The sequence below is a fragment of the Periophthalmus magnuspinnatus genome, chromosome 16 (assembly GCF_009829125.3).
Source record: "Periophthalmus magnuspinnatus isolate fPerMag1 chromosome 16, fPerMag1.2.pri, whole genome shotgun sequence".
Taxonomy (NCBI): domain Eukaryota; kingdom Metazoa; phylum Chordata; class Actinopteri; order Gobiiformes; family Gobiidae; genus Periophthalmus; species Periophthalmus magnuspinnatus.
In genome coordinates, this window is record NC_047141.1 from 393701 (window position 1) to 416161 (window position 22461).

General features: G+C 48.8%; 2 protein-coding genes across 2 annotated transcripts in view; both read right to left on the minus strand.

Annotated features, from left to right (window-relative positions):
• Positions 1–22461, minus strand: part of cpne4a (copine IVa) — a 68196-nt gene that overhangs the window by 20248 nt on the left and 25487 nt on the right. The window contains exons 5-9 of the mRNA XM_033980956.2: positions 18481–18555; positions 18145–18228; positions 13115–13204; positions 8406–8504; positions 7526–7612 (exon numbers count right to left, since the gene is read on the minus strand). Of these exons, the coding sequence (XP_033836847.2) occupies positions 7526–7612; positions 8406–8504; positions 13115–13204; positions 18145–18228; positions 18481–18555 (435 nt within the window). The remainder of the gene's footprint in view (positions 1–7525; positions 7613–8405; positions 8505–13114; positions 13205–18144; positions 18229–18480; positions 18556–22461) is intronic.
• Positions 18124–22461, minus strand: part of mat2b (methionine adenosyltransferase 2 non-catalytic beta subunit) — a 220739-nt gene continuing 216401 nt past the window's right edge. The window contains exon 8 of the mRNA XM_055227646.1: positions 18124–18139. The gene's annotated coding sequence lies outside the window, so the exon portion shown is untranslated. The remainder of the gene's footprint in view (positions 18140–22461) is intronic.

Below are 22461 nucleotides of genomic sequence, written 5' to 3' on the forward strand. Positions count from 1 at the left end.
GAATCAGGACAAAATCAGGCCTAAACCAGGAATAAACCAGGACTGAATCAGGACAAAATCAGGACTAAACCAGGACTGAACCAGGACGAAACCGGGACGCAACCAGGAATGAACCAGGAATGAACAAGGACTAAACCGGGACTAAACGGGACAAAATCGGGACTAAACCGTGACTAAACCAGGACTGAACAAGGACTAAACCAGGACTAAACCAGGACTAAACCGAGACTAAACCGGGACTAAACCATGACTAAAGAAGGACTTAACAAGAACTAAATCAGGACTAAACCAGGACTAAACCAGAACTGACCAAGTACCAAACCAGGACTAAACCAGGAGTAAACCAGGACTAAACCAGGACTAAACCAGGACTGAAGAAGGAATAAATCAGTACTAAACCATGACTAAACCAGGTCTAAACCAGGACTAAACCAGGACTAAACAAGGACTAAATCAGGACTAAACCAGGACAAAACAAGGACTAAACCAGGACTAAACCAGGACCAAACCGGGACTGAATCGGGACTAGACCGGGACTAAACCGGGACTAAACCAGGACTGAACCAGGACTGAACAAGCACTAAACCAGGACTAAACCAGGACTAAACCAGGAATAAACTAAGACTAAACCAGGACTAAACCAAGGCTAAACCAGGACTAATACAGGACTAATACAGGACCAAACCAGAACTGTCCTAAAGAAGGACTAAAGAAGGACTAAAGCACAACTAAACCAGGACTGAACAAGGACTAAACCAGGACTAAAACAGGACGAAAAAAGGACTAGACCAGAACTGGACCAGGACTGGACCAGGACTAAACCAGGACTGAACAAGGACTAAACCAGGACTGAAGCAGGACTAAAATAGGACTGAACAAGGACTAAACCAGGACTGAAGCAGGACTGAACAAGGACTAAATCAGGACTAAACCAGGACTAAACCAGGAGTAAATCAGGACTAAACCAGGAAAAAAAAGAGGACTAGACCAGAACTGGAGAAGGACTGGACCAGGACTAAACAAGGACTAAACTATGACTGAACAAGGAATAAACCAGAACTAAACCAGGACGAATCCAGGACTAAACCAGGACCAAACCAGAACTTAACAAGTACCAAACCAGGACTAAACCAGGAATAAACCAGGACTAAACCAGGCCTAAATCAGGAATAAACCAGGACTAAACTTAGACTAAACCAGGACTAAACCATGACTGAACCAGGATGAAACCTGGACGGAACCAGGATTGAACCAGGACTAAACCAGGACTGAACCAGGACGAAACCTGGACGCAACCAGGATTGAACCAGGACTGAACAAGCTCTAAACTGGGACTAAACCGGGACTAAACCGGGACTAAATCGGGACTAAACCGGGACTAAACCACGACTAAACCAGGACTGAACAAGGACTAAACCAGGACTAAACCAGGACTAAAACAGGAATAAACCAGGAGTAAATCAGGACTAAACCAGGACTAAACCAGGACTAAAACAGGACTAAACCAGGACTAAAACAGGACTAAAACAGGAATAAACCAGGAGTAAATCAGGACTAAACCAGGACTAAACCAGGACTAAAACAGGACTGAACCAGGAATAAACCAAGACTAAACCAGGACTAAACCAAGGCTAAATCAGGACTGAACAAGGACTAAATCAGGACTAAACCAGAACTGAACAAGTACCAAACCAGGACTAAACCAGGACTAAACCAGGACTGAACCAGGACGAAACCTGGACGCAACCAGGATTGAACCAGGACTGAACAAGCACTAAACCAGGACTAAACCGGGACTAAATCGGGACTAAACCGGGACTAAGCCACGACTAAACCAGGACTGAACAAGGACTAAACCAGGACTAAACCAGAACTGAACAAGTACCAAACCAGGACTAAACCAGGACTAAACCAGGACTAAACCAGGACTAAACCAGGACTAAACCAGGACTAAACCTGGACTGAACAAGGATTAAATCAGGAATAAACCAGGACTAAACCAGGACTAAATCAGGAATAAACCAGGACTAAACTTAGACTAAACCAGGACTAAACCAGGACTGAACCAGGACGAAACCTGGACGCAACCAGGATTGAACCAGGACTGAACAAGCACTAAACCAGGACTAAACCGTGACTAAACCGGGACTAAATCGGGACTAAACCGGGACTAAGCCACGACTAAACCAGGACTGAACAAGGACTAAACCAGGACTAAAACAGGACTAAAACAGGACTAGACCAGAATTGGACCAGGAGCAAACCAGGACTAAACCAGGACTGAACAAGGACTAAACCAGGAATAAACCAGCACTCAACCACGACTAAACCAGGACTGAACAAGGACTAAACCAGGACTGAACCAGGACTGAACAAGGACTAAATCAGGACTAAACCAGGAGTAAATCAGGACTAAACCAGGACTAAAACAGGACTAGACCAAAACTGTACTAGGACTGGACCAGGACTAAACCAGGACTAAACCAGGACTGAACAAGGACTAAACCAGGACTGAACAAGGACTAAATCAGGACTAAACCAGGAGTAAATCAAGACTGAACCAGGACTAAACCAGGACTAAAACAGGACTAGACCAGAACTGGACCAGGACTGGACCAGGACTAAACCATGACTAAACCACAACTGAACAAGGACTAAACCTTGAATAAACCAGGACTCAACCAGGATTGAACCAGGAATAAACCAGGACTGAACCAGGACTAAACCAGGACTGAACCTGGACTCAACCAGGACTGAAGCAGGACTAAACCAGGACTGAACCAGTACTAAACCAGCACTGACCCAGGACTGAACCAGGACTAAAACCCAACATCCTCGTGTATTCCTCTATGTCAGATGCCCTCCCTGTGAGTCAGATGCCCTTCCTATGTGTTAGATGCCCTCCCTGCATGTCAGATGCCCTCCCTCTTCCTCTCTGGTCTGTTCCTCTGGCTCCAGTTTTATTTTTTGATATTTATTTGTTCTTTTATTTTGTGCAGGATTTAATTTTTTTTGTTTCCATGGATCTATTTTGTTAAAAAAGAGCGAGAGTGAGTCTGAGTATAATGTATTCTGTTTTAACCCTATAGAAAAGAGACAGAGCAGAGAAACAATGAGAGAGGAGAGGGAGGGAGAGAGGGAGAGAGGGAGGAAAGAGGGAGTTCCAAAGATTGTTTACAAAGAAAGAAAGAGCAGAGAAAAGAGAGAGCACTTGAGGGAGGAGTATAAGGGAGGAAAGAGGGAGAGAGAGAGAGAGAGCCAAAGAACATTAACACGAGAAAGAGAGAGGGAGGAGTATAAGAGAGGAAAGAGGGACAGAGAGAGAGCTCCATAGAACATTAACAAGAAAGAGAGGGCGCGAGGGAGGAGTATAAGAGAGGAAAGAGGGAGAGGGTGAGAGGGGGGAGGAGGAGAGAGGAAAGAGGAAAAGAGATCCAAAGACCATTAACAAGAAAGAGAGTGGAGAGAGAGGTAAGGATAAAAGAGAAGGGAGATAGAGAGAGTGAAAGATAAGACAGAGTGCTTCCTTAGAACATTAATAAAAGAAAGGAGAAAGAGAGGGGGAAAGAGGGAGGGAACAAGAGAGAACATGGGGGAGGGACTGAAACATAAAAGAGGACAGGACAGAGAGAATGGAAACAGACAGAGTGAAAAGGAGGGAAAGAAGAGAAAAAGAGTGAAAAGAGGGAGAGAAAGCCTAAAACACAAGAGGAAACGACAAGTGGACCCACCACCTCCCGTGGACCCACCACCTGCGGGAGGAGCCATGCGGGGCAGGTGCAGAGAGATCCGGGCGGCAGTCGAAGGCGGGGACCTCGACGACCGGATCTCCGGATATGGAGACTAGCCCTGGGGACGTGGAATGTCACCTCGCTGGGGGGGAAGGAGCCTGAGCTTGTGCGGGAGGTTGAGCGTTACCGGCTAGATATAGTCGGCCTCACCTCCACGCACAGCTTGGGCTCTGGAACCTAACTTCTTGAGAGGGGTTGGACTCTCCATTTCTCTGGCGTTGCCCGCGGGGAGCGGCGGCGAGCTGGTGTGGGCTTGCTCATTGCCCCACAGCTCAGCCGCTGCGTGTTGGGGTTCACTCCAGTGAACGAGAGGGTCGCGTCCCTGCGCCTTCGGGTCGGGGACAGGTCTCTCACTGTTGTGTCGGCCTACGGGCCAAAGAGCAGTGTGGAGTACCCGGCCTTCTTGGAGTCCCTGGGAGGGGTACTAGACAGTGCACCAACCGGGGACTCCGTTGTTCTCCTGGGGGACTTCAACGCCCATGTGGGTAACGACAGTGACACTTGGAGGGGCGTGATTGGGAGGAACAGCCTCCCCGATCTGAACCCGAACGGTGTTTTGTTATTGGACTTCTGTGCTAGTCACAGCTTGTCCATAACAAACACCATGTTCGAGCACAAGGGTGTCCATCGGTGCACGTGACACCAGCACATTCTAGGTCGGAGGTCGATGATCGACTTTGTTGTCGTGTCATCTGACCTCCGACCGCGTGTCTTGGACACTCGGGTGAAGAGAGGGGCTGAGCTGTCAACTGATCACCACCTGGTGGTGAGTTGGATCCGCTGGCGGAGGAGGAAGCCGGACAGACCTGGCAGGCCCAAGCGCATTGTGAGGGTCTGCTGGGAACGTCTGGCGGAGCCCTCTGTCAGGGGGGTCTTCAACTCCCACCTTCGGGAGAGCTTCTCCCTAATCCCGGGGGAGGTTGGAGACATGGACTCCGAGTGGGCCATGTTCTCCACCTCTATTGTCGATGCGGCTGCTCGTAGCTGTGGTCGTAAGGTCTGTGGTGCTTGTCGTGGCGGCAATCCCCGAACCCGGTGGTGGACACCGGAAGTAAGGGATGCCGTCAAGCTGAAGAAGGAGTCCTATCGAGCCTTGTTGGCTCGTGGGACTCCTGAGGCAACTGATGAGTACCGGCGGGCCAAGCGTGCCGCGGCTCGGGCAGTCACAGAGGCAAAAACTCGGGGTTGGGAGGAGTTCGGGGAGGCCATGGAGGAGGACTATCGGACGGCCTCAAAGAGATTCTGGCAAACCGTCCGACGCCTCAGGAGGGGGAAGCAGTGCTTCACCAACACTGTTTACAGTGCGGGTGGAGAGCTGCTGACCTCGACTGGGGATGTTGTCGGGCGGTGGAAGGAACACTTTGAGGATCTCCTCAATCCCACTGTCACGTCTTCCGAGGAGGAAGCAGAAACTGGGGACCCAGAGGCGGACTCGTCCATCACCCTGGCTGAAGTCACTGAGGTGGTTGGCAAGCTCCTCGGTGGCAAGGCTCCGGGGGTGGGCGAGATGCGTCCTGAGTACCTCAAGTCTCTGGATGTTGTGGGGCTGTCTTGGCTGACACGTCTCTGCAACATCGCGTGGCGGTCGGGGACAGTACCTGTGGAATGGCAGACCGGGGTGGTGGTCCCTCTGTATAAGAAGGGGGATCGGAGGGTGTGTTCCAATTACAGGGGAATCACACTCCTCAGCCTTCCCGGTAAGGTCTATTCCAGGGTACTGGAGAGGAGAATCCGACCGATAGTCGAACCTCGGATTCAGGAGGAGCAGTGTGGTTTTCGTCCTGGTCGTGGAACACTGGACCAGCTCTATACTCTCCATCGGGTCCTCGAGGGCTCATGGGAGTATGCCCAACCAGTCCACATGTGTTTTGTGGATCTGGAGAAGGCATTCGACCGTGTCCCTCGTGGTGTCCTTTGGGGGGTACTCTGGGAGTATGGGGTCTGGGGCTCTTTGCTAAGGGCTGTCCGGTCCCTGTATGACCGGAGCAGGAGCTGTGTTCGCATTGCCGGCAGTAAGTCAGACCTGTTCCCGGTGCATGTTGGACTCCGCCAGGGCTGCCCTTTGTCACCGGTTCTGTTCATTATATTTATGGACAGAATTTCTAGGCGCAGCCAGGGGCCGGAGGGGGCCTGGTTTGGGAACCACAGGATTTCATCTCTGCTGTTTGCAGATGATGTTGTCCTGATGGCTTCTTCGAGCCAGGACCTGCAGCAGGCACTGGGGCGGTTTGCAGCCGAGTGTGAAGCGGCTGGGATGAGAATCAGCTCCTCCAAATCCGAGGCCATGGTTCTCGACCGGAAAAAGGTGGTTTGTTCTCTCCGGGTGGGTGGTGAGTCTCTGCCCCAAGTGGAGGAGTTCAAGTATCTCGGGGTCTTGTTCACGAGTGAGGGAAAGATAGAGCGGGAGATTGACAGGCGGATCGGTGCAGCGTCTGCAGTGATGCGGTCGCTGTATCGGTCCATTGTGGTAAAGAAGGAGCTGAGCCGGAAGGCGAAGCTCTCGATTTACCGGTCAATCTACGTTCCTACCCTCACCTATGGTCATGAGCTCTGGGTAATGACCGAAAGGACAAGATCGCGGATACAAGCGGCTGAAATGGGCTTCCTCCGCAGAGTGGCCGGGCGCACCCTTAGGGATAGGGTGAGGAGCTCGGTCACACAGGAGGAGCTCGGAGTAGAGCCGCTGCTCCTACACGTTGAGAGGAACCAGCTGAGGTGGCTCAGGCATCTGCTCAGGATGCCTCCTGGACGCCTCCCTAGGGAGGTGTTCTGGGCATGTCCCACCGGGAGGAGGCCCCAGGGAAGACCCAGGACACGCTGGAGGGACTATGTCTCTCGGCTGGCCTGGGAACGCCTTGGGGTCCCACCGGAGGAGCTGGAGGACGTGTCCGGGGTGAGGGAAGTCTGGGAGTCCATGCTTAGACTGCTGCCCCCGCGACCCGGCCCCGGATAAGCGGAAGAAAATGGATGGATGGATGGATGGAAAGGAAAGAGAAAGTAATGGAGAGAGAGAAAAGAGGAAAAAAAGAGTGAAAAGAGGGAGAGAGAGTCTGAAACCAATCTGAATAAAGGAGGGAGAGAGGAAAAGAGAGAGCAGACTGGATAACGGCAGGAGAGTCTGACATAAACAGAACACTTTTCTATTCCTCTTGTTGTTTGACCAAATCTTTGGTTTAAAAAAGAGTTTTTTCCTTTGTGACAGAAATGATTGAATATTTGACATTTACAGATTTGATTTTTGTCTCTGAAAATGAAAGAAAAACATCTCAGAAAAGTTCAAAAAGGCCTAATCGGAAATGTAGTCCTCATACCCCACTTCCCACGATCTACTCCTGGACTACTGCAAACAGCCCTGCTCTCAACTATCTGATCCACCTACGTTCATTTGCACATTTAAAAACTGTAAATAAACATTGTTAAACTGTTCCCCAAGTTCTGTCTCTTTGGTCCCTCTGCCAGTCGTTACAACACCCAGACTAAACCTGGACTAAACCTGGACTAAATCAGGACTAAACCAGGACTAAGCCAGGACTACACCTGGAATAAATCAGGACTAAACCAGGACTAAATCAGGACTAAACCCAGACTAAACCTGGACTAAACCTGGACTAAACCAGGACTAAGCCAGGACTAAGCCAGGACTGAGCCAGGACTGAGCCAGGACTAAACCAGGACTAAACCCAGACTAAACCAGGACTAATCCAGGACTAAACCAGGACTAAACCAGGTCTGACCTTGCACTGACTGAGGATGACAATTCCTGAGTTCTTGTAGTTTTTCTTCTTGAGTTTATATTTGTGGTTGATACAAGGCCACTGCACCTGGAACACAAAACACATTCATTAAATATGAGTCAGATGCCCTCCCTGTGTGTCAGATGCCCTCTCTCTTTATGTGTCATATGCCCTTGCTTCCAATGTGTCAGATGTCCTCCTTAGGTGGCTGTCATGTCAGATGCTCTCCCTGTACATCAGATGCCCTCCCTGTGTGTCAGTTCTCCTCCCTGTGTTTCAGATATCCTCCCTGTGCATCAGGTGCTGTCCCTTCGTGCAGGAGCATAATTGAGCTCATTTATCTGCACAAGTTCATTGTGGGAGTCGGGATTCATCTGACAGCTCATAATGAGTCCTCAGGGGCACACTTTTATGCAGCAGCCCCATAATACAGCTGCAGCCCTGGTTTAGTCCTAGTTTAGTCCTGGTCAAAGTATAGTCCTGGTTTATTCCTGGTTCAATCCAGGTTTAGCCCAGGTTTAGTCCTGTTTAGACCTGGTTTAAACTGGTTCAGTCCTGGTTTAATCCCATTGTAGACCTGGTTTAAACCTGGTTTATACCTGCTTTAGATCTGGTTTAGACCTGGTTTAGGCCTGGTTTAGTCCTGGTTTAGGCCTGGTTTAGGCCTGGTTTAGGCCTGGTTTAGTCCTGATTTATTACAGGTGTAGTCCTGGCTTAGTCCTGGTCTAATTCTGGTCCAAGGGAAAACCTGGTCCAGTTCTGTCAGGATTATTCATGGTCCAGACTCAGAGGGTCTCCAAGGACCTCTGAGTCCTAAAGGGACCTAAACCAGGTCTGAACCAGGACTCAATCAGAAGTAAATAGGTCTAAAGGGTCTTACCTGTCGGCCCTCGCTGGCAGTTCTCATCTCGTTGAACGTGGCCTCGAACTCTCCAATGTAATCGTGTTTCCCGTTCGAGTCCCAATCCCAGACCGTGCACTGCAGCAAGACACAAGATCAGGAGTCTAAACTACAACCTCATGGTGAGAGGGAGGAGACAGGATAACCACTCTGCCACTGGTGTTTTCCCCTTCCCATTCCCCTCAGTCATCCAGGTCTTGTTTCAGACATCTGGGTTTTTATCAGATTCAGAACGATTCCAGTTTGTTAAATCCTACGTCACAGTGGGCGTGTATGTCACAGTGGGCATGTATGTCACAGTGGGTGCGTACGTCACAGTGGGCATGTACATCACAGTGGGTGTGTACATCACAGTGGGCGTGTACGTCACAGTGAGCATGTATGTCACAATGTCACAGTAGGCACATACGTCACAGTGGGCGTGTATGTCACAGTGGGCGTGTATGTCACAGTGGGCGTGTACGTCACAGTGAGCATGTATGTCACAATGTCACAGTGGGCACATACGTCACAGTGGGCGTGTATGTCACAGTGGGCATGTATGCCACAGTGGGCGTGTACATCACAGTGAGTGAGTATGTCACAATGTCAAAGTGGGCACATACATCACAGTGGGCGTGTACGTCACAGTGAGCGCATATGTCACAATGTCACAGTGGGCACATACATCACAGTGGGCGTGCACGTTACAGTGGGCATGTATGTCACAGTGGACGTGCACCAGTGGAGGTGAATATGGAGGTAGATCGGCAAAATGGAATCTTGAAAGTAAGTGATTAAAGATTACACTAACGTAACATGAATCACTCCAAATACAACTTCAGAGGCTCAATGAGAAGGAACAAATGGATAAAAAGGAAATGGATAAAAGAGCATTTTACAGAATAGGTCTGATTTAAGTCCTGGTTCAGCCCTGGTTTAGTCGTGCTCGGGTTTTGCTTTAGTCCAATTTCAGTGCTGGTTAAACTGTTTGTGGACAGTTCAAACAGGTTCCTTTAATACAGGTAACGAGTGGAGGACAGAGGAGCCTCTTAAAGAAGTTACAGGTCCATGAGAGCCAGAAATCTTGCTTGTTTGTAGGTGACCAAATACTTATTTTACAGAAGAATTTACCAATTAATTAATTAAAAATCCTACAACCCCAATTCCAATTAAGTTGGGACGCTGTGTAAAACTTAAAAAAATACAGAATACAATGATCTGCAAATCCTTTTCAACCTATATTGAACTGAATGAACTACAAAGACATGATATTTAATGTCCAAACTGATAAACTTTATTGTTTTTATGCAAATATTCACGCAGTTTCAATTTGATGCCTGCAACACATTCTAATAAAGCTGGGACAGGGGCAACAAAAGAATGGGAAAGTTGAGGAATGCACCTGTTTGGAACATTCCACAGATGAACATGTTAATCGGAAACAGGTGAGTGTCATGATTGGGTATAAAAGGAGTATTCCCGAAGGGCTGTTATTCATGAGCAAGGATGGGGCGAGGTTCACCACTTTATGAACAACTGCGTGAGCAAACAGTCCAACAATCTAAGAACTTTTCTCAATGTACAATTGCAAGGAATTTAGGGATTTTATCATCTATGGTCCATAATATCATCAGAAGATTCAGAAAATCTAGAGAAATCTCTGCACGTAAGCGGCAAGGCCGAAAACCAACACTGAATGCCCATGACCTTGGATCCCTCAGGCGGTACTGTTGTCATGACGCGTGTATTTTTGTTCCTGTTGTGCCTCCCTCTGTGCTCTTCCCCCTCCCTCACCTGTCTGTACCTGGAACTGGGCGGAGCCCTCGGCTCCTCCCACGCGCACCTGTTGTCGATCTGGCTAATCACCACACCTGCCATGGATAAGAGGAGTTGGGAGAAGACACGGTGCCAGATCGTCCACGTGTCAACGTGATTATACCTGCTCCGTTTTTTGCATTCTTGTCTCTTGCTCTTTTTGATGCTAATTGGAGTTTGCTGCCTCCCAGGTTCCGGTTCTCCTGACCTTCCCAGCTCCTGGCTTCGGGCTCTGTTCCTGACTCAGCGCTTCAGCTCTGGCATTGTCAACTCCTTACCTTCACCTCCCTGTCTCGTCCAGGACCCCGGCAGTACCACGCGCCCCGCTCCTGGCGGATCCCTGTTCTCGTCTCGGCTTTCCCCCGGCGCACCCTTGGTTCTCGCTCACGCCCTGCCCGCGTATCTTGTTGGACTATTGTTTGTATCTTTCACTAACTGTAAATAAAACACTGTAAACCTGTCCCGAGTCTTTGGTCCACCCCAACCCAGCCGCTACGACAACTGTATTAAAAACAGATATGAATGTGTAAAGGATATTACCGCGTGGGCTCAGGAACACTTCAGGAAACCACTGTCAGTTAACACAGTTTGTCGTTACATCTCAAAGTGAAAGTTAAAACTACCATGAAAAACGAAAGCCATATATCACCAACACCCAAGTTCACCTGAGATGGACTGATGCAAAGTGGAAAAGTGTGCTGTGATCTGACAAGTCCACATTTCAAATTGTTTTTGGAAATCATGGATGTTGTGTCCTGCGGGCCAAAGAAGAAAAGGACCATCTGGATTGTTATCAGCGCAAAGGTCAAAATCTGTGATGATATGGCCGTATGTTAGTGCCCATGGCATGGGTAACTTGCACATCTGTGAAGGCACCATTAATACTGAAAGGTACATACAGGTTTTGGAGCAACATATGCTGCCATCCAAGCAACATCTTTTTCAGGGACATCCCTGCTTATTTCAGCAAGACAATACCAAGCCAGATTCTGCACGTGTTACAACAGCATGGCTTCGTAGTAAAAGAGTGCGGGTACTAGACTGGCCTGCCTGCAGTCCAGACCTGTCTCCCATTTAAAATGTGTGACGCATTATGAAGCGCAAAATACGACAACAGAGACTCAGGACTGCTGAGCAACTGAGGTTGGACAATCAGCAAGAATGGGAAACGATTTTTTTTTTTTGCAAAGCTTCAACAATTAGTGCCCTCAGTTCCCAAACGCTTATTGATTGTTGTTAAAAAGAAAGGTTATTATTATTATTATTATTATTATTATTATTATTATTATAGTAATAATACATTTTATTTATATAGAGATTTTCAAGACACTTAAAGACGTTTCACAATACATAGAAGATTAAAATATCACACAATATACAACATAAAATCAAACATTAAAAGCAATTTTAAACAGGTGAGTTTGAGTTCTTTTTTGAAGGTGGGGAGGTCAGAGCAGTCACGGAGGGGTTTAGGTAGTGAGTTCCAGAGGGTGGGGGCAGCAATGGAGAAGGCTCTGTCCCCCCAGGTTCAGAGCTTGGTCCTACAGTGCAGGGACAGGAAGTTGGAACTGGAGGAGCGGAGGAGGCGAGATGGAGTGTGGTGGTGGAGCAGGTCTGTGAGGTAAGGAGGGGCCAGGTTGTGGAGTGCTTTGAATGTGATGAGAGGGATTTTAAAGTGGATGCGCTGAGGGATGGGAAGCCAGTGGAGCTTGTGGAGGACAGGAGTGATGTGTTCATGTGAGCGGGTGAGTTCTGAATGTACTGTAGTCTATTGAGGGTTTTGGATGGTGTACCGTAGAGGATGCTATTGCAGTAATCGATTCTGGATGTGATGAATGCGTGGATGAGAGTTTCAGCGGCAGAGAAGGTGAGTGATGGGCGGAGACAGGCTATGTTTTTGAGGTGAAAGAATGCAGTTCGGGTTATGTGCATGACGTGGGGTTCAAATGAAAGAGTGGGGTCGAGGAGCACACCGAGGTTAAGGATGAGTGGGGATGGAGAGAGTGTGGTGTTGTCAAAGTGCAGGGTAAAGTGTTGTGAGGATTTGGTGATGCTGTGTGGACCGATGATGATGAAGTCTGTTTTGTCATTTAGTTTGACGAAGTTGTGATTCATCCAGTTTTTGATGTCTGTTAGGCAGTGGGTGAGAGTGGAGTGGATGCTGGGGTTGATGGATGTTGTGGAGATGTAAAGTTGGATGTCGTCAGCGTAGCAGTGAAAGCGGAGACTGTGACGATGAATGATGTTGCCAAGGGGGAGGATGTAGAGAATGAAGAGGAGAGGACCAAGCACCGAACCTTGGGGGACTCCATGCTGCAGGGGGGCTATGGAAGAGGAGCAATGGTTGATGTGGATAAACTGTTGCCGGTTCGTAAGGTAGGACTGGAGCCAGAAGAGAGCAGAGCCGGTGATGTTGAGTGAGTTTTTGAGGTGGGAAAGGAGGATGGAGTGGCTGATTGTGTCGAAGGTTGCAGTGAGGTCCAAGAGGATGAGGATGGAGAGGTGGCCGGAGTCGGAGGAGAGGAGGAGGTCATTTGTGACTTTGAGCAGAGCTGTTTCGGTGCTGTGTTTGGGACGGAAGCTGGACTGGAAGGGTTCATAGAGACTGTTGGAGGTGAGGTGGGTTTGGAGTTGGGCGACGACGACACGTTCCACGTATTATTATTATTATTATTATTATTATTATTATTATTATTATTGTTGTTGTTGTTGTTGTTGTTGTTGTTGTTGCTGTTGTTGGTGGTGGTGTTGTTATTATTTCTATTAATTTTATTAACCATTTCCACTGGTATTTGGATGAAGAGCAGAGAGAGGAAGCGTCATAGTAGTAGTAGTCATACTAGTAGTAATAATAGTGGTAGTAATAGTACTAATAGTAGTATTAGTAGTACCTGTAGTTTGCGGTGATGGTCTCCGCTACACAGACAGTTGAGAGAAACCTTGAAAGTCTTCCAGATCGGGTTCAGATTATTCATCACCGTCTGAAACAGAAGAAAAGCAGGTCTCAACCAGGTCTAAGCCAGGTCTTAACCGGGACTAAACCAGGTCTAAATCAGGACTAAACCAGGCCTAAAAGGGTATTAATCAGGACTAAACCAGGTCTAAAAGAGTATAAATCAGGACTAAACCAGGTTAAAACCAGGTCTATTTCAGAATTAAACCACAACTAAACCAGGACCAAACCAGATCTAAACCAGGTCTAAATCAAGACTAAAACAGGTCTAAACCTGTCATGATGTCTGTTTGTGCTGCCCTCCTGTACTCTCTCTCCCCCTCCCTCACCTGTCTGTCTGGAGCTGGGCGGAGTCTCTGACTCCTTCTGCTCACACCTGGAGCGCATTAGCGCAATCACCCTCACCTGTGGTGGCGCATAAGAAGACTCGGCAGACTACACTCGGAGCCAGACCGTCCGCGTGTAAAACGTGAATGTTCCAGCTCTGTTTTTGCATTCCTGTTACCCGCCTGCTTGTTCTCATTTTGGATTTTTGCCACCTTTCCAGACTCCTGCCTTCGCCCGCTCCTGCACCTGCCTCTACACTCCGGTACAGTCATCCCACTCTGCACTGCCTGTCTTGGTCTCTGGCGTTCCGCCTGGTTCTTACTCTGGGTCCCGCTCCTTGGACTACGCTGGCCCATCCCCGCTTCCGTCTTCACTCCAGTCCCGGCTTCCCGTTCCCGACCCGCTCTCCGTCCGTCCTGCCTGCCTCCTGCTTCCTGGATCCTCGTGTGTGTTATCTGAACTGTTTAAGACTTTGATTCACTAAGACTTGTAAATAAACACTGTCAACCCGCTCTGAGTCCGCATACTTTGGTCCTAACCCGCACCGTTACAACAGAACGGTCTGGCCAGCTATGGATCAAGCGGACTCGGGCTCGGACCAGGCGCGCCGGCAAGCGCGCGCTCTCCCGGAGGCGGTCTTGGGACAACATGAACAATCAATACGGACTCTGATGGAGCTGAACCAGTCGTTGTCCCAACAAGTGATGCAGCTCACTCACCAGATGGCCGCGCTCCTCGTTACCCCGCCCGCCGCAGCCGGGGGGCCGCCGCGCCCTCCGGAGCCGAGAGGCACGGATCCGGAGCCGTATTCTGGGCAGCCTCACCTTTGTCAGGGGTTCCTGTTCCAATGTGAGTTTGTCTTCCAACAGTGCCCCACTCGTTTTAACTCTGGGGCCGCCAAGATTCGATACATATGCGGATTACTTCGAGGAAGAGCTCTCCAGTGGGCTGAGGCTCGTCTAATGAACACGCCTGTGGACAATTTGGATTTTAATGAGTTCGTATCCACTTTTACCAGGACAACGCGGCTTCCCGCCTGCTGACTCTCACCCAGGGCTCCAGGACGGTAGCGGATTACACGATCGAGTTCTGGACGCATGCTGCCGAGCTGGACTGGACGGACAGCGCGTTGCGGGCCGTTTTTGTGCGGGGTCTGAACAAGCAGCTTAAAGACGAACTGGTTTCCCGTGACGAGCCCTCCGACTTACGGTCCCTCATCACCCTCACGAATCGGATAGACAACCGACTAAGGATGCGTCGGAGAGAGAGACACAGATCACCAGCCTCGCCGGCGCCACGTGCTGCCCCGTCACCTCCAGAGGAGCCCATGCAGGTCGACAGGAGGCGCCGCCTGGCTGGAGCCTGCCTCTACTGCGGCGAACGCGGTCATTTCGTGGCCACCTGTCCGGCTCGGCCAAAAGGGGGCGCCCACCAGTAGCGCTGGGAGTACTGGTGGGTGGGTCTCACATCCCAGATACTAACAATAGACTGCGGCTCAGTGCCAACTTGTGTGTACGTTCTGGAACTTTACCTGTTTTAGCCCTTGTCGATTCCGGGGCAGAGAAGGATTTTATTGATGCCCTAGTCGCGGAGCAGCTCGGCATCTGCCTGGAACCCCTGGAATTCCCCCTCAACGCCCAGGGGCTCAACGGACGTTTTTTGGGCCGTGTGACTCACATTACGGAACCGGTCACTGTGGTCCTGTCCGGCAACCACCGTGAGACCCGGCGGTTTCATGTCCTGTCCTCCTCCGCCTCTCCGCTGGTTTTGGGCTACCCCTGGTTACGAACTCATAACCCCGTCTTTGATTGGGCCAGGGGTAGCGATTCGGGGTGGAGTCCCGGGTGCCTCCAACTGCCTCCAGTCCGCCCTGCCTCCCGCCGGGGGGCCCGGTCCCGTCGTCGGCCCGTCCCCGGACACCCCCAACCTGTCTTCGGTTCCGGCGGAGTACCACGACCTCGGGGAGGTGTTCAGCAAAAGTAGGGCACTCTCCCTACCTCCCCACCGGCCGTATGACTGTGCCATAGACCTCCTGCCGGGTGCTCCGTTGCCATCTAGCCGACTATACAACTTGTCGAGGCCTGAACGAGAATCCATGGAGGAATATATCCGTGGGTCCCTGGCCGCTGGAATCATTCGTCCGTCTACTTCCCCGGTGGGGGTGGGGTTTTTCTTCGTGGCCAAGAAGGACAAGGCCCTGCATCGACTATCGGGGGTTGAACAATATAACTGTTAAAAATAAATACCCACTCCCCCTACTGGACTCGGCCTTTACGCCCCTCCACGGTGCCACCATCTTCTCTAAGTTGGACCTACGAAACGCGTATCACCTGGTGCGCATAAGGGAGGGCGACGAGTGGAAGACGGCTTTTAAGACCCCCTTGGGCCATTTTGAATACCTGGTCATGCCCTTTGGCCTTACCAACGCCCCTGCGGTGTTCCAAGCCCTGATAAATGATGTGCTTAGGGACTTTTTGAATCGTTTTGTTTTTGTTTACCTGGACGATATTTTGATTTTCTCCAAGTCCCCGCAGGAGCATTGGCATCATGTCCGCCAGGTTCTTCAGCGCCTCCTTGAAAATAAACTATTTGTTAAAGCTGAGAAATGCGAGTTTCATGCTGAGGAGGTCAGTTTTTTAGGCTTCATAGTGGGGCGGGGACAAGTAAAAGCCGATCCGGAGAAGATCCAGGCCGTCACGAATTGGCCCGTCCCGACCTGCCGCAAACAACTCCAGAGATTCATCGGCTTCGCAAATTTTTATAGACGGTTCATACGGGATTTTAGTAGGGTTATCTCACCCCTTACTAAACTAACCTCTCCTTCTTTGCAGTTTGCCTGGTCCCCCAAAGCGCAAGCCGCCTTCGAAAGACTCAAGCGGCTGTTTACTCCTGCTCCCATCCTGCACCAGCCCGATCCTATGCGCCAATTTATTGTGGAGGTGGACGCCTCCGATTCGGGAGTGGGGGCTGTGCTGTCCCAGAGGTTCGAGCCTAACAATCGCCTCTGTCCCTGCGCCTTCTTCTCCCGTCGATTGTCCTCGGCCGAGGCAAATTATGAAGTGGGGGACCGGGAACTCTTGGCCATCAAACTCGCCCTGGAGGAGTGGCGCCACTGGCTAGAAGGGGCCGAGCAGCCGTTCGTAGTCTGGACCGACCATAAAAACTTGGAATACATCCAGTCCGCCAAGCGACTCAACTCCCGTCAGGCTCGTTGGTCTCTGTTCTTCAACCGCTTCGACTTCATCATCACCTACCGTCCTGGCTCCCGGAACATTAAACCAGATGCCCTCTCCCGTCAGTTCACCCTGGAGGACAGCCCGGGCCCTGCGGAGACGATCATTCCCCCCTCTTGCGTGGTCGCCGCGGTTCACTGGGAGATCGAGGACACCGTCCGGGAGGCCCAGATCCGTGATCCTGACCCAGGTAACGGCCCACCTGGTAAATTATTTATCCCTGACTCTGTCCGATCCCAGGTGCTCCAGTGGGTCCACGCCTCCAGATTCGCCTGCCATCCCGGGGCTAGCCGCAATCTGTCTCTGTTCAAAAGACACTTCTGGTGGCCCACTATGGATACGGACACTCGGACCTTTGTCTCAGCCTGCCAGGTATGTGCCCGGGCCAAGGCCTCCCACTCACCTCCTTCTGGCCTCTTGTATCCCCTCGCAGTTCCTCGTCGGCCTTGGTCCCACATTGCTGTGGATTTCGTGACGGGCCTTCCCCCCTCCCAGGAGACCGCCGACCAGCTCACCAGTCATGTCTTCCGCCTTCACGGCATCCCGGTGGACATCATCTCAGACAGAGGGACTCAGTTCACGTCCCAAGTATGGCGGGCCTTCTGCGACAGTTTGGGAGCCACGGTCAGTCTCACGTCCGGCTTTCACCCACAGTCCAATGGGCAGACGGAGCGGGCCAACCAGGACCTAGAGTCAGCCCTGAGATGCACAGTCTCCGCCAACCCCGCAACCTGGAGCTCACACCTGCCTTGGATCGAGTACGCGCATAACTCCCTTGTGTGCTCGGCCACCGGGTTGTCCCCCTTCCAGGCGTCACTAGGGTACCAGCCGCCGCTCTTTCCCACGGAGGAGAAGGACCTCGCCGTACCGTCCGTCCAGCATCACCTCCGGCGCTGTCGCCGGGTCTGGAATAAGACCAGGGCGGCCCTCCTTCGGACCAGGGAGCGTACCAAGACCGCGGCTGATCGCCACCGCGTCCCAGCGCCAGCATACCAACCAGGCCAAATGGTTTGGCTTTCCGCCAAAACAATCCCGCTAAAGACTGATTCTCACAAATTGTCCCCCCGTTTCCTGGGGCCATTTCAAATCTTAAGAGTCATCAACCCGTCTGCTGTGCGTCTCTGGCCTTGGACTACGCTGGCCCTGTCTGTCCTGGTCTCGTCCCCGCTTCCGTCTTCACTCCAGTCCCGGCTTCCCGTTCCCGACCCGCTCTCCGTCCGTCCTGCCTGCCTCCTGCTTCCTGGATCCTCGTGTGTGTTATCTGAACTGTTTAAGACTTTGATTCACTAAGAATTGTAAATAAACACTGTCAACCCGCTCTGAGTCCGCATACTTTGGTCCTAACCCGCACCGTTACAACAAAACCAGGTTTAAATGAGGACTAAACCAGGGCTAAACCGGGCCTCACCTCGGTGCGGTAGACCAGCTGCAGTGTAGCGTCGTCATTGATTCGGTAAATGTCCAGAAAAGGGTCAGATTTGGTGAAAAAGTCCTAGAAAAGACAGATTACATCAAGGTTAGGTCAAATTTAGGGTTAGGTTTAGGTTAGGGTTTGGGTTAAGCTTAGGATCTGTCTCCAGGAATTGAATGTAAATCAATGGAAAGTCCCCAACAAGTATGTGTATGTGTATGTGTGTGCATGTGTATGTGTGCGCATGTGTATGTATGCGCATGTCTCTCTGTGGGACGTGCACGTGTCTCTGTGTGTGTAGGTGTGTTCTTTGTTTGTTTGTTTCTTACTCACTTTGTCGTCCAGTTTTCGGGCACTGAAGGACAGCTCAATGTAGTCATCATTTCCTGTCAGCTCCTCTGCAGAAATCTGAAACATCACAGACTTCGTTGAGTCCTGGTTTAGTCCTGGATTAGTCCTGGTTCTCCAAATGAGCGTTAAGACAGGTGCAGTCAATCCAGAATGCTGCTGTTTGGGTCCTGACTAGAAATAGGAATTACGAGCACATAAGTCCTGTGCTCAGGTCTCTGCACTGGCTTCTGTGATTTAGAGAATAGACTTGAGAGCAGCTCTGCTTGTGTTCAAGTCTCTCCATGGACCAGCACCACAGTACATCTCTCATTTGTTAGTGCCATATGAACCATCTCACACTCTGAGGACTTCAAGGACCAGCCTCCTGCTGGTGTCCAGAGTCAGGATTAAACCCAGTTTTATGCAGCTAAAACCTGGAATAATCTTCCTGAAGCTGTGAAACAGGCCTCTATTTTGACAATGTTTAAACCCAGGCTTAAAACAGTTTTTAGCTGTGCATATGACTGAAAGGTTTTTATGCTGCACCTTTCTCCTTTAATGTTCATTTTATGATGATTATTTGTGATTATTTATGTTTTGATTTGTTGTATTGTGATTTTCTTATTCTGTAACGCACTTTGGATTTGTGTACAAATTGTGCTATACAAATAAACTTGCCTTGCCTTGATTTTGTCCTTTTTTCATCCTGGTTCAGTCCTGGTGTGATTGGACCTTTACTAATAAGTGTATTTGAATTGATCCATGCATGCTTGAGTAACCCTGTACTTTCCTGTATTTAAGACTTGAGTGCTCAGAAAATTTCAATATTCACCTATCCCCCATCCCCGCCCACATATCTGTGCATACTCTGATTATGCCAAAAAATGCTATAGAATAGAGTAGCTTTAAAATTATATTCTATTATTATTATTATTATTATTATTATTATTATTATTATTATTATTTACATTATTATTATTATTATTATTATTATTATTATTATTATTATTATTATTATTATATGTATGTCTCATTTCTGTTTTGTGCAGCTGGTTTGTAGTTTGTTGTTTTATGTGTAGACTCCTCAAAGAAGCCCTCCCCCTAATAATAGATTCCATCCATAACATATTAAATATGTCGTTAGAAAATGGCTACGTTCCTCAGTCCTTTAAGTATGCTGTGATTAAACCCCTTTTGAAAAAACCTAACCTAAATCCTGATGAATTAGTCAACTATAGACCTATCTCTAATCTTCCCTTCCTCTCAAAAATTCTAGAACGAGTTGTGGTGAAACAGCTCTGCCGCCACCTGCAGGACAATAATATATTTGAAAAATTTCAATCTGGATTCAGAGCTCACCACAGCACAGAGACTGCACTGCTTAAAGTAACAAATGATTTACTACTAGCTGCTGATAACGGGCTGGCTTCAGTCCTGGTCCTACTGGACCTCAGTGCAGCGTTTGACACCATTGATCACAACATTCTACTGCAGAGGTTAGAATGTGACATTGGAATCAGAGGGACCGCCCTCAAATGGTTTAAATCCTATCTATCAGATAGGTACCAGTTTGTTAGTATAAACCAGAGCACCTCTCCCTGTTCTAAAGTAGCCTGTGGTGTTCCACAAGGATCTGTGCTTGGTCCAATCCTATTTACTCTGTATATGTTGCCATTGGGTAACATTATCAGAAAACATGGCATTAATTTTCACTGCTACGCTGATGACACTCAGCTGTACTTATCAATGAAACCAAATCAGACTGATCAAATAGATAAACTCAGTGCCTGTGTGAAGGACATCAAAACCTGGATGACCTTGAATTACCTGCTCTTAAATCCTGAAAAAACAGAGGTCATTGTCGTTGGTCCCAAAGGTCAAAGAGATTCTCTGTCAGACCAGATATTCTCACTCGACAATGTGAATATAGCTTCTAGCCCTACTGTAAAAAATCTTGGAGTCCTATTTGATCATAATCTCTCATTCACAGCCCATATAAACCTAGCTTGTAAAACCGCATACTTTCACCTGCGAAATATAACTAAAATTAGAAATATTTTACCTAAAAACGATGCTGAAAAACTCATCCATGCATTTGTTACTTCCAGACTTGATTACTGTAATTCCCTGCTTGCCGCCTGCCCCAAAGTACTATAAGGAGCCTCCAGTTGGTCCAAAATGCAGCGGCCAGAGTCCTAACAGGAACTAAAAGAAGAGACCACATCAGTCCTGTACTAAAATATCTGCACTGGCTTCCTGTCGAGCTTAGAATCAAATTCAAAGTCCTCCTCCTGACATACAAAGCCCTAAACGGTATGGCCCCATCCTATCTGCAAGATGCTATTGTCCCGTACCAGCCAAACAGAGCACTCCGCTCTCAGAATGCAGGACTATTAGTGGTTCCTAGAGTGTCCAAAAGTACAGTGGGAGGGAGAGCATTCAGTTACCAAGCTCCTGTGCTATGGAATCAACTCCCTGCTGATGTTAAACAGGCCCCCACAGTCTCTGTATTTAAGACCAGGCTTAAAACCTTCCTCTTCGGTATAGCGTATGACCAGGTTACTTAGTGAGGGAGTTAGGGTTATTAAAACCCGGGATAAGATAAGCTGCAGTAGGAGTAACTAGCTGGGGGAAGTATGGCAACCTGAGCACTATCCTCTACTTTGCCCTATTTTCTCATCAGCAATGCTATTCACATGTTGTCCCCTGTCCCACTCCCCCTGTGGAGTGTATCTCTTTCAGATGCCCCGATGACAGTTGGACCTCCTCCTTGCCTGGCTCTCCTCCTCCTCGCCCGGCTCTCCTCCTCCTCGTCTGGTCTCCTGGCCGATTTCTTATGTTGTCTGATTTTTCCTGTTGTGTCTGATTTTTCCTGTTGTGTCTGATTTTTCTTGTTGTGTCTGATTCTTCCTGTTGTTTTGTTTTTTGTGTCTTGGCGGCACGGTGACTGAGTGCCATCACTCATGTCTCACAGCAAGAAGGTTGGTTCGATCCCCGGGTCACCAGGCCTTTCTGTGTGGAGTTTTTCATGTTTCTCCCCGTGTCTGGATGGGTTTCCTCCGGGTACTCCGGTTTCCCCCATCAACCAAAACATGAACGCCCTTCGAGACAACTGTTGTTGTGATTTTGGGCGTTACAAAAATAAATGAATTGAATTGAATTGTGTGTCGGTGGGGTAATTTTGTTAATCTTTTTATGTTATTTGAAAAAAAGGGGAAAAGTTATACATTATTACAAGTATTTTACTCTTCATTGACCTCTTACTGCTTAATAAAAAGACTTTTGAAGGAAAAAAAATCATACTAGAGTTCCTAGATTAATTATACTAGTATCGAAACTAGATCCACATTGTTTGCAGGTATCGATCCTAAAAAAGTCCCATTCACAGGACAGAAATGAGCCTTTCCTGAATATCTTTAAAATGATCTTGAGCTGTATCAGAACAAGTATAGTATAGTATGTACACATAGACTGTTTCTACTCTTCCATCCTTTCGATCAATACAGCGGTTTCAAATGATCAGAATGTGAAGCTTATCTGTGTCAAAGACAGATTCACCATGAGAAAATAACTCCCACTGTTTCTCATCCATTTATTGATTCTGAGAAATGATGAGGACACAAGGAAGGGCATCAGGGATACATGCACAAGAGCTACAGGGTGTAGTACTGCAGTAGTAGCGGTGTAAGTGGTAGTAGTAGTAGTTGTTGTTGTAATTGTTGCAGCAGCAGTAGTAGTAGTATAAGTAGTAGTAGCAGTAGTCATAAAAGCATTGTACTACTGTAGTATTTTTGGTAGTAGTATAGTAGTAGAAGCGCACGATTATTATGGTGGTAGTAGTATTTTAGTACTCCTGGAGTACTTGTAGCAGCAGTAGTAGTAGTAGCAGCAGCAGTTGTAGCTGCAGCGGCAGTAGTAGTAGGAGCAGCAGAAGCAGCAGTGGCAGTAATAGTAGTAGTAGTGGTAGTAGTAGCAGTTGTAGCA